The sequence below is a fragment of the Xenopus laevis genome, chromosome 6L, assembly GCF_017654675.1.
Source record: "Xenopus laevis strain J_2021 chromosome 6L, Xenopus_laevis_v10.1, whole genome shotgun sequence".
In the NCBI taxonomy this organism is placed as follows: Eukaryota; Metazoa; Chordata; class Amphibia; order Anura; family Pipidae; genus Xenopus; species Xenopus laevis.
The window spans coordinates 69,429,512-69,442,458 of record NC_054381.1 but is presented as its reverse complement, the minus strand read 5'-3'; the positions used below and the strand labels follow the sequence as shown (position 1 = coordinate 69,442,458).

Sequence of the window (12,947 nt, the reverse complement as noted above, 5' to 3'; positions counted from 1 at the left end):
TGGTGTCAGTGCCGTCATCAGGTGTAAGGCCCAAAGCTGCCAACGGCCCACAAAAATGCATCCAAACAAAACAAAATTTTGGATGGCACGATTGATGCACGATTTGGTGGCACGATTGATGCAGTTGAATCAGTGACAGGTGTCTATTAGCTCAAAAGCAAGTGGCAATGTTTCGGGCCTATACAGGACCCTTTTCAAGCCTAATTGTGTAATACATGTGACAAACAAACGAACAGTGATCAAACAATTAAAGTGTTTTAATGTAATTACAATATCATGTAGTGTTATAAATACATAATAATAATAAATAATAAAAAGTGTTGCCCTTTACTGGTAAAACTCCTGTGTTTGGTTCAGAAACACAACTATAGTTCATATAAACAAGCTGCTGTGTAGCAATGGCAGAAACTGAAAAAAGGCTATATGGCATAGGTTAAATAGTGGATAACAGATAACACCATTATGTTCTAGAGAGCTTATTTGCTGTGTAACCCGAGCCTTTTCTCCTTTGAATGGCTGCCCCCATTGCTACACAGCAGCTTATTTATATAAACAATAGTAGTGTTTCTGAAGCCAACACAGCAGTTTTACCATTACAGGGCAACACTGCATTATATTTGTATTATTTTAAAAACTTAAATTTTTTTGAGGTTACTGTTCCTTTAAATAATGAAAAGGAGGCTAAAACTCCCCATACACAGACCAAAGTCCACAGAAAATGATTTTATTATATTTTCGCACAATTGAACTGCCACTATGTTCTTTTAATGGATATTTTGTTATAATTTGGATTTTAAAGATTTAGCTATGGACACCTTGCCACCAGAACCCACTGTTACACTTTTGGACTTTATGGCTATGGACTTTTGGCTAATGAAAAAGACTCTGTGGACTTTGGTCTGTGTGGGCGGGGTGAGAGGCGGGTTTTAGCCTCTTTTTAATTTTTTAAGTTTGTCACATGAATTACACCATTAGGCTTGACATAGGGCCCTGTATAGGCCCAAAACATTGCCACTTGCTTTGAGTTAATAAACACCTGTCACAGATTCAACTGCATCAGCCTTGCCACTGGTATTTTGTTTTGTTTGGATACACCAATGTTCACTGAGAATTAATGGATGGTATTCTGCCTGAAAAATTAAGCCCTCAATCTCAATCAAGTAAAACTGGAAAGTCTGGAAAGGGTTAATGTGCATCTTTAACTGCAAAAGAGTATAAATTACTACACATTTAAAAGGTGTCTGAACACACAAATCTAGGGGCTCTGGGGGGGGGGGTATAGCCACTAATGTACAACTGGTGGCCCACTGCTTGCTTTTAGTGATATGCAGGCCACACCATAACCCATGGGACCCACAAGGGAGGCTGGTATATCCCACATTAGCAGGTCGTGGGCTAAACACTGTCCATGGCCCCTCACATCAATGCAAAACTGTTCCTCCTAGAGCAGTCTGTCAGTTGCTTTTTATACATTTGTGCTTGTCCCCCCAAGGGATACCAGAGGTGGACGGGTCAAGTGCAGATATATACACATAATCACTGTGTGACAGGCCCAGCTGGGTTCCACTTGGGAGAGGGCAGGTTAGGGTTGGGTGTAGGTCGGCTTTGTGAAGCCGGACATGACTATTGCTTTCACTGCTGCCAAGCATATGCCAACTGGAAAACGGCTCTTGAACAGACAGGTGCCAAATGATGATTTTTAAAAAAATAACCAAACTTGTTAATTTATCTGCCTGTGCATATAGCTAAAACAATGATTTATGCTGGCACACAAGTAATTAGCAATTAAGGGGCAGATTTATTAAGGATTTTCAAATTTATTTTATGGTGAAAACTGTCAAATTACTAGGGAGTTGTCCAAACTTGTTTTTTAAAAAAAATTCAAATTCGATTTTCGAGATCTATCATACTTTGTATGGGAGTTTATGGAAGTTTTAAAAAACTCACATGAATTCGAAATTCGACCCTTGATAAATGCGCCTCTAAATATTGTGATTCACAGAAGCAACAAGGGTTTTGCTTACCTTTGATAATGTGTCCTTGTACTGACACTGCTTGAAAGCATCACCATAGTAATCTGCAGCTTGATTGGCTAATTTAGCGATTACAGCATCTTTCATTTTATCTGCAGTTAAAACACAAGCCTATTAGCATTGCAATTTAAAACAATCACAAAATGCAGACAAAGCTCGATCACTACTAATATAAGGGAAATGGCACCTCTAATAATATAAGCACTTGTAATATACAACTACATAAGAGGTTAATAAAACCTCTTTTGGCACCAACAGACTAAACCTGATCCAATCTAAGTATACAAGATCATTTCTGTGAACTGCCAGACAGTTACTTCTAAGTGCAAGTATGGGATTTCTCAGACCACATGTGAAATAGTATTTATAACCAATGAGACCCAATTGGCATGTTCACGTGCTCTATTAAAAGTGCAGATATGATTAGAAATGCCCTTTCCCTAATATTAGCAGTTTCCTTTTTTTTTGCAGACAAAGTAGATTAACCTGCATAGTAGCTGCTACCTTAAATGTTCTTGCTACTCCTCTAATGTATTTTATTTATATGCATTTCCCTATTTAACTATATACCATACAAGTGATGACATAGAGCACAAACATTTCTTGTTGAAAAGACCTAAATGTTATTTTAATCGAAGAAGAAATAAAAAAAAAATCACAACAGTATCGTAGTATATAATAAAAGGGAAAGAGCAATTTCTAGGTAAATATAAATCACAATTTGAAAATAAATTATGACGATAAGCTTTAACTTTTATTTATTCATTTTAAAATCTAGATTTTTAAGCACCTAGTAAAGGTACAGTCTTCAACCTAATTCCTGGTCTCAGAAGTAGACAAACCCTCCCATAGCAACCAAATTATATGATCTGCTTGCTATCACTGATACTGCTCTATCTCTTCCTAGATTTGCTTTTGAGGTGTTAAAGGGACAATATATGCCTATTTCCAACATTAGCTCTGTGGATCAATGTTTTGTTTGCACCCTTGCTTCCTACCCCCTCCATCTCCTTGTAACCACGAGAGTTTAACTAATGATGAGCTATAAAATAAAGTACCACACTTCCCTTACCTGCTGCATTTATCTTATCTTACCGATAAGGAGGAGTTATTTATGCAAAGGCATTATTAATTATAATATTTTTGTCCCACATTTCCTATAAAGAATCAGAAAGTTCAAACATAAAAAATAAAATGTGTGTGTGCGAAAAATGTAATATTTTATCTCTAGTAAAGTCTATAAGAAATCTGCACACATAAAAAAACATAAGAAAAGGGTTGCCACTTGGCTAATAAATCACCAGCTATTGCCAGGGTTGGTACTACTAGTTTATGGTAAGTGTACTTGATGGTAAATTTGTAATTCGCGGCATCATTCCTCTCCTCTCTTGCACTTTCATGATTTTGATTAAAATTAGTAAGATCATCTGGCTTTATATAACAATCAGTTTGCAGAAAAACTGTGATACAGTGATTGAAGCCTTGAATGCGATCAGAGAGCTTGTATTTAACAGCTGTGCAAATCTATGCAAACGTGTGCAAAACTACAGACAGGATATAAAAATGTACCTCTTGTTGCTTTTAAGAAAAACACCTCCTGGGCCTGTGCAAGCATGATAAGACTGAGTGTGCCAACTGTGTCTGGAGAGATATCAACCGTAGGATCACGATTTAAGGAAGATAAAACGGTGTCTTTAATGTGTGAAAATGCACCGCTAGCCAGCTATAAAATAAAAACAAAAATTATAGTCAAACACAAACCCTAAAAACAGATAAAAGCGTGGTAGTAAAATTATCTATAACATTTGAATGTGTTTAAGGCCAAACGGGAGAGTATGTATGTCTTTTTGTATTTAAACACAGCTACTTATATATGTGGCATTGTACAACAGAAAAATAAATAAATTGAACAAATAGGCAATAGCATTTGAAGAAAAGTAGAATCCGATTAGAGAAATTACACAGGTATGGGCTTTGTATAGTCATTTTCTCCTTAACTAAAACCTAAGAAAGTAGGACGACAGCGATCACTGGTCACATTGTACCCCAGCATTTTTTCAGCCAATGTAGAGCCAGGTAATGCAGCTGTCAATTACTACAGTCAAACATAGTAGTTTCTCAGCCTAGAAAAAGAAAACTATCCTCCTCAGCTGGCTCTGGTTCAGCAGCTTCTCGGCCTGCATTTATTTTAGGGCGAAACCGCGAATCCTTCGTGAAAGATTCGGCTGGATACCGAACTGAACCTTTATTTGCAGGACAGGAAGGGAAAAAGTGGGGAATTTTTTTTTTATTCCTTGTTTTGTGACAAAAAGTTAAGTAATTTCCCCTACTGTGCAAATTAGGATTCACATTTGGTGCATCCCTAATTTATTTGCAAGCTGAAAAACAGCTACATGTGAGCATAGCTGAATAGGAACCGCCTGTCAATGACAATGCTAAAATTATTGTTTCCAGGCTAAAATCCATCTGTTCATTAAAGCAAAACAAGGCTGCACGGTTGCAAATTGTATGCAAAGTGTGGAATATGCCAATGGTTCCATGAGACACACAATCAACTGGAAATGTTTATTTTTAATTTGTATCACATGAAAACAGCTTAACTTGGCAGTTTAGTAGTTTGTAGTAAATAAACCATTTAACCTTAGAATTTTAGAGAATGTGCACGTTCCAATAATAGAAGGATTTCTGGTTCATATGCACTTTCCATTATTGGGGCCCCTTTATGCTTTAAGGTATACTGTCATTCAGCTCTCCTAGTGTAACGAACGCAATAGTGTTAGTAATGCGGCCCCCCCTGCATCAGGGCTGCTGCCTTAGGTGGCAGCAGCCCCTAAAACGCCTCTGGTCACTCTTTAATGCTGCACTGCAAGTTGGAGTGATATCACTCCCCTCCCTTTCCCCCAGCAGCCTAACAACAGAACAGTGGGAAGGAAACTAGAGAACAGCTCCCTAACACAAGATACCAGCTCCCTGGTAGATCTAAGAACAGCACTCAATAATAAAAATCCAGGTCCCGCTGCGACTCCTTCAGTTACATTGAGTAGCAGAAACAATAGCCTGTCAAAAAGCAGTTCCATAGTGCCATAGCACTGGCTCTTTCTGAAAGCATACCTCCGAACATTTTGGAAATGGAAAGATGGAGAAAAAGAATTGTTGCACAGAGTGCGGCTAATTTTTTTTTTTACCACGCTCCTTTTTTTGTGGCCACACCCCTAATTAGCGTGTTCCTTTTGCAAAATGTGGCAGGTTATGAAAGTTTGAACACATTTCTGTGGTTTTTATGTGCCATTACAGTTTTGTTAAATAAGGCGAATTGCCCTTTAAGCTGCAAGTCAGAGTTTCCCCAAGAGACCTGCTTATCTTAAATTGTAACAACTGCTTCATTGCTTATCTTAAATTGTTACAAACATATCTATAAGTGCACCTGCCATGTATCCTGGGCTCTCTGCCAAAATCCAATTAAGTTAGAAACTTTGTATCTTTTTCTGGCTGTTCAGTGCAAGAGATAAAAGAGAAAGTCGGGACATTTCAGTAACAAACCTGGGACTGCGGGTAGTGCTGTTAAAATCAGGACTGTCCTGTGAAAAACAATATTTGGGAGGTATGCAAAAGCACATGACCAGGCAAAATTACCTGACATGGCTGCCTACACAACAAAATTACAACTAAAAATAAATACACTTATTGGTTCAGGAATTAAATGTTATATGGTAGAGTGAATTATTTGCAGTGTAATTTAGAAATAAAAACTACACCATAAAAATCACAACAGAATCCCTTTAGTTAAACATATGCCCAATCGGCATAAAACTGTTCACTAGACCCCTGTTTAGGATGTTTTATCTTGGTACCCAACAACCTGTGGAACATAAAATCCTGTAATCGGGAAGCTTTGAGGTTATTTCTTTAAAATTTCAGAAATACGTGTAAAAAACAATAAATGAAAGAAATTCCTGCAGTAGATCAGTTCAAATTAAGAGGACATATTTACCCATATTAAATAAATCAGAATGTGTCTTTCCAAAAATGTGTGAATTCCTTACTGTGAATTTTTGACCAATACAAGTTAGTACTCTTCATAAAACGATACATATTTGATAATGTTGATTTTGCCAGATAAGAGACATCAATATCAGTTGTATTTTTGTGCATAAAATAAATGATGTTTCTGGTATATGCGTCTATATTATGAAAACTATTTCTTATCTATAAGGTATTTAGAATCCTATCTAACATATCTGCTACAAGCGTAAACTTACTAGCATATATGTTAGATAGATAGGCTTCTAAATACCTGATAGATAAGAAATATAATTCTGAGATGATGCAAGGCTTGCCTTATTAACGCTGTTCACAAGATGGCTCCTACCTGCTTGCTATAATTATGAATTCCCAGACTGAAGGAAAAAAGATTCAACTAGTTCATTTTGCTTGACTAATGTGATAAAATAGGATTTTGAATAATTTCTTTGTGTGACGTGTCCCCTTTAAACACCAAAAAAGGTTTCTTTTTTTGATTACTATTTACATTATTCTGAATATTTTCCCTTTCTTGGGTCTACATTTAATTAACAAGAGGGTTTTCTGTAAAATTCAATACCTGATAAAATTTAGAGGCAGCTTTCAATGCTTCATCGTTGTCTAGGTTTTGTTCAGAGGCAATTTGGCTAGCCAAAGCACCAATGTTGAAAAGCACACACGTCTTCTCATAACCCAAACTTGGCAAAGCTAGAAAAAAAAAAGTTACCAGTAGTAATCACACTATATGACAACTAATATTCAGAGTAAGTAATTAATTATAAAGTATTAACAATAAAGTAAGTAATTAGAAATGACAACCAGAACATTTTTATTTAGAAAAAAAAACTACAAATGGAAAATGTATAAAATTGTATATTAAGTAGAAATTAATATCTTTAGAAGACTTAAGGATCACCATAACTTAGGTTTATTTAACAGAATTGCTTTGCCACTCGTATGGATTTACTGTATGCAGCTTTGTTAGTATCAAGTACACATACTGGTACTGTAATTACTTAGAATTTTATGTCCAAGTCAGCCTTCCTGTAATTTAGAGTTTTATTTAGAGGATCTTCATGTAATGTGGTAGAATTTTTTTAAAACATTTACAAAAATAAATTTTAGATTTAAAAATGCATTAATTATCCAACATGTTTTTGGTTTATTTCACCATTAACCGTTACAAACACATGTGATTTATGCATAAAGTAAAAATTTCTGCATTCTTACATGTTAAAGGGAACCTTAAATAGTAGTTGTTAAACCTATATTTAAAGAGACATTTTGTTGGTATGCAGCAAAAGCTTGGTTTGGGGGAAAAAAAGTCTGCATCCTCCAAAAAAGACCCAATTAAAAAAGTGACTAATTAAAGGAACAGTAACATAAAAAACGTAATGTAATACAAATATAATGCAGTGTTGCCCTGCACTGGTAAAACTGCTGTGTTTGCTTTAGAAACATTGTTTTTGTTTATATAAATAAGCTGCTGTGCTGCAATACAGGCAGCCATTCAAAGGAGAAAAGAATCAGCTTACACAGCGGATAGCAGATAAACTCTGTAGAACACAATGGTGTTATCCGTTTTAAACTTTTTTAACCTGTGCCATATAGCCTTTTTTCAATTTCCACCATTGCTACACAGCAGTTTGTTTATATGAACTATAGTAGTGTTTCTGAAGCAAACAGATCAGTTTTACCAGTGCAGGACAACAGTACATAATATTTCATTACTTTTTGGTGTTACTGTTCCTTTAACATACCTACATTTGAGATTGAATTTACGTGGTCAGCCAAGTCTCCACCACCACTTTTGGGCTTTTGGAAGCGATTGAGCCCTCATATTTCTTGTTGCCTGTCTGGGATCTCTTTTGGGGGACGCGTCTGGCAATTCCAAGATGGTATTTTTGGTAGAGCAAAAGCCTTTGCATATAGAAGCATAGGTACTTTGGTACCTTAAGCTTTGAGGTAATCATCAACCACGTTTATCAGGTTTTTTTATTGAACAGGATGACCTCAGCATTTCAGTGATACGACTGGCGCAGAAGCTGTGTTAGGCTAGATAGTGTTTTGTGCTGTATCATAATTAGGTGGTAACACATGGCAGCTTTTCCCTTGCTATGCTTCCGGATTCCCTTAAAACAATACTGTCATTGGAGCAGCAATGATCAAGTAATTCGTATGTAAACTTCAAATATGAGTTTGCCTAGCCAAGGGTTACTAGATCACTTAAAAATTCAGAGACACATGGATTACAGTTTAATTTAAATGCAATCAATACAGCCCTACATGTATTAGATGTTTCCAGAATTTTTAGGTGATCTGGTAATCCTAGCATAGTTCCCTTATAATACAGCCTGGACCTGTGGTATCAAAGTTATCTGTGCAAGAAATAGCTGTATTATTCCTGAATATTTTGCCCAGTGATACTCCGCAGCATATCTTAAGGTCTGTCTACCACAGCAGGAACGTTGCAGGGCTAGCAATTAGGAGGTACATTTACAATTAGGAGGTACATGCACAACAGCATGCCTACAACCATCCCCAAAAGAAAAGAAGCATGTATTGTGAGACAGTGCAGTCTTATACAGGCAGAGCATAAGAACGCCTTGCTAAAGGAGAGGTGGTGCAGTCTTCTGAAAGATGCTGAGAAGCATGCCTATAGTTTTGATGTACGTAAAATAAACTAAAATAAAGTAGAACTACAGTAGTTAAAAATTAAGCTTTTAACTACTTTTACTAGGCTACAACCTCCACGAAGCAGGATAGCACAAACTTGTTAGGGTTACTGCAAGGAAGAGGGGGAATCTCCAAGGACAGTAATTTTTTTCATCGTCATCCTGCCTTTAAAAGGTTAACTATTCGGTCACCTGCGCTTCCTAAGGATGTACTAAAATAAGTATTATACTGATGGATCAAAAACTTTCAAACCTATCTAAGTTATATAAGGGCATGTGCTCTGAAACCTATATCCAGACTACCCCAGGTATCAAGCAGTCTGAATAATAATGTATATCCAATAATTGTACCAGCCAAAGTTTTTGTTTAAAAAAACAAAACAAAAACGCTCACCAAGTTTTACAGATCCACCAAAAATAGATCCTTTATCAAAGGCATCTTTCCATGTAAATGTTAAACATAGCTGCCAAAAAAAAAAAATAAAGTATTAAATAGATGTATTCTTCGATATTCTACTAGAACAAATGTAATTCAGTAAATCAATGCAATACAAATTGAATCACTAAGCACCATTTACTGTATGTATGGGAGATGGCTTTCCAGATAAGGAATTCCATGCCTGTATATTATTTACAGTTTGGCCCATAGGTAGATTACAGAGTGAATAATATACCGCCTATTGTAAAATATAAGGAAAAATAAAATATAAGGCATTGAGGAATTGCTTTTATACAGGTCATATTTTTTTACGACAATAATAAATTAAATTGAATAATTATTTATTATATTATACAAGTTTCAATGGGTCATGTGACAGAAATTACATCACTGAGCAACGATTTTAACGAATGATATCACGAAACTCCATTAACAAGGATAACATTTACAGGATGTTCATGTCTCTTCTGCATTATTCAACACATAATGTTACTCCTATAATAAAATACAAAAGGCACTTGTTCTTACACATAAGACAAAAAGAAAATCCTATAAAACATATGTTTACAAATGGTTTCTAATGATCATCAGATATCATTGGTGCTTAGCAATTTAATTTGTTTCATGTTGGTTCATTGAAATGATAATAAATATATATATATATATATATATATATATATATATATATATATATATATATATATATATATATATACGTTATAAACGTTAATCATCAGCCACACAGGTTTAGAAAGTATATATGTCCACCTACAAAGAATGGATTTAATTAGAATTACCTGGCTCTCTGTAAATGGGAACTTTGGTTCAACTGAACACAGCTGATCATAATACCTATATATAAAAAAAAGAAGAAAAAAGACATGTTTAATTAATAAAACGTGTAAATTGCTCAACAGATTAACTTTCAAAAAGCTAAATCTAAAGGTATTATACAACAGAAGTAAACATTTCACATCAGCATAGGTTATGTAATCGATGCATTCAAGAATTTCTTGCTTGTTTGTAACAGGAACAGCAACACCAACAAGTGAAAGTGTATTAGATTAATGAAATTATAATGCACTGTTGGCCTGCACTGGTAAAACTGGTTTGTTTGCTTCAGCAACTCTACTATAGTTTATACACGCTGCTGCGTAGTTGTGGGGGCAGCCATTCAAAGTTGAAAAGGAAGAAAGGGCACAGGTTACACAGCTGATAACAAATAAGCACTGTAGCATACAATGGGATTCTAAAAAGTTTATCTGTTATCTAGTACTTGTCTTGTGCTTGAATGGCTGCCCCCGTGGTTACACAGCAAGTGTGGTTACACAGCAGCTTGTTTATATAAACTATATTAGTCTGCCTGAAGCAAATACCCCAGTTTTACCAGTGCAGGGCAACATTACATTACTTATTCATTACTTAAAAACACTAATTTTTTGACGTTACTGTTCCTTTCAGCGACACTTGATCAGTTGATGTGTTTTTTCCCTAAATGTACAGTATATATGTTATAGGAGTTATTCCATGTGGATTAACCCGCATTCTGCAGTTTTTGGAAGATACTTCATTCAAAAGATAAAACAGTTAAAGTCATTATTATCATCATCCTATATTTATATAGTAAAAGCATATTCCACAGTGTTTTACAGAGATTATAATCAAACCTACCGTAAGAATCCAAGGCAGCAGTTCAAAATATTGAGAAATCACCTTCCAGCACCCCCCGCCCTAATCTTTCAGTCCCCAAAATAAAGCTGAAAAGGAGAAAATGCACAGCATATACAGCAGATAACAGATACACTCTGTAGCATACAATGGGATTCTTCACAACTTATCTGTTATTTACTGTATATCCTGTGCTTGAATGGCTGCCCCCATGGCAACAAAGCAGCTTGTTTATATAAACTATAGTAGTCTTTCTGAAGCAAACATGCCAGTTTTTACAGTAGGGTAACAGTACATTACATTGTCATTTTTAAAACAGTCATTTTTAGATGTTACTGTTCCTTTAAGAAATTGTATTACATACACTGCACACTTGAGCAAGCTATAAAATGCACAATCACTATCCTACTGTCATGTGAGGGGAAAAGTATATGCAAATGCAAAAATGTTCACTTTGCGAGCATTCATTTGCTTTGCAACCGAATTGTGAATGAAATAGAATTCATGTTTCTGAATACGTTAGCATCAACTGTGCTAGATCACGGTGGTATTCAGTGGCAGGAGTAGGAGCTACAAATGAAACCAGCATAATGAAGGAAAGTATCTTCGTTAACTCACAGGGGCTAATTAAATTAAAGATTATTCATCCATTATGCTTTGGTTTGTCTTAGGGGCCGATTCATGAAGCTCGAGTGAAGGATTCGAAGTAAAAAAACTTCGAATTTCGAAGTGTTTTTTGGGCTACTTCGACCATCGAATGGGCTACTTCGACCTTCGACTACGAATCGAACTAAAAATCGTTCGACTATTCGACCATTCGATAGTCGAAGTACTGCCTCTTTAAAAAAAAATTCGACCCCCTACTTCGGCAGCTAAAAGCTACCGAAGTCAATGTTAGCCTATGGGGAAGGTCCCCATAGGCTTGCCTGTGATTTTTTGATCGAAGGATATTCCTTCGATCGTTGGATTTAAATCCTTCGAATCGTTCGATTCGAAGGATTTAATCGTTCGATCGAAGGAATAATCCTTCAATCGCAGCATTTGTGCTAAATCCTTCGACTTCGATATTCGAAGTCGAAGGATTTTAGTTCCTAGTCGAATATCGAGGGTTAATTAACCCTCGATATTCGACCCTTAATACATCTGCCCCTAAGTGTCTTATGATTTCCTCTTCTAGATAGAGACAGATCGAGGCATTCTGTATCACCATTCTTTTGAAGCTAGCCAAATTGTGTTGAAAAGTGATGACATTTGTGTGAACCATTGTTTACTTTTCCCATTTTAGGGTTAGTCCACACGTGGAGATTCGGGGAGATTTTGTAGCCTGGCGACTAATCGCCTCGTCTTCTGAGCGACAATCTCCCCTAACTGCCTCAATGTGTTTTCCCATAGGCTACAATGAAAAGTCACCTGCGCTAAAGCACACACATTGTGTTTTCAATAGTCACCCAAAGTTGCCTCACGGAAGAAACTTTGGGTGATGCTCAGATCTATATTTGCTTCATACTAATGATTGTGCCCTTCAGAAAAGAGATTTCTGGACAGTTTAAAAGGCTAATATGGCAGAACACATTTCATACCCATTCCTATTTTGTATCTCACCAAGGAGCTTGTGCAGTTAAGAAGATCCCAGTTTAGCTTCCAGTTAGGGTTGCCACCTTTTTTTCTCTGTGAAAATGGGCAGGGGGCAGGAAGGGGCGCAAAATGATAACATTGTCTCATTCATTTAGCAAAATAATGCAAATCGAAGGTAAAAATAGGTTTCCTATTTTATGTTGGCAATAAACTACCAATATTTACTTATTATTCCCCCATACTGCGACTAAAAGGGGGTCAATGGAGACTGAAGGAAATAATGCAGAGCTGACACAGGGGCAAGAATTATACTGAGCTTTAGTCTATTTTAAAAATGTCTGGATAAAATGTTAAAAATTTAGTTTTTCTTCTCTGTTTTTGTCATGTTAACAAAATATTCCCTAAAGTGTCTGTAAACTGTTCTTTCTTTCTCCAAAAAATAAAAAGTGGTGGTTGAGTCGGTATTTTGGGGGATTTCTGTTTGTGAATATGGAGATTGTATTTACACCAGTTTTAACACCAAAAGAATGCTTCCTC

At 36.0% G+C, this 12,947-nt stretch overlaps 1 protein-coding gene across 2 annotated transcripts in view; it reads right to left on the bottom strand.

The window, feature by feature from the left end:
* Positions 1–12,947, bottom strand: part of pdcd6ip.L (programmed cell death 6 interacting protein L homeolog) — a 55,956-nt gene that overhangs the window by 27,635 nt on the left and 15,374 nt on the right. For both annotated transcript variants that reach the window (XM_018266328.2, NM_001088401.1), the window contains 5 exon segments: positions 9,965–10,019; positions 9,123–9,192; positions 6,634–6,761; positions 3,603–3,756; positions 2,025–2,125 (listed from right to left, as the gene is read on the bottom strand). In XM_018266328.2, coding sequence (XP_018121817.1) covers positions 2,025–2,125; positions 3,603–3,756; positions 6,634–6,761; positions 9,123–9,192; positions 9,965–10,019 — 508 coding nt within the window.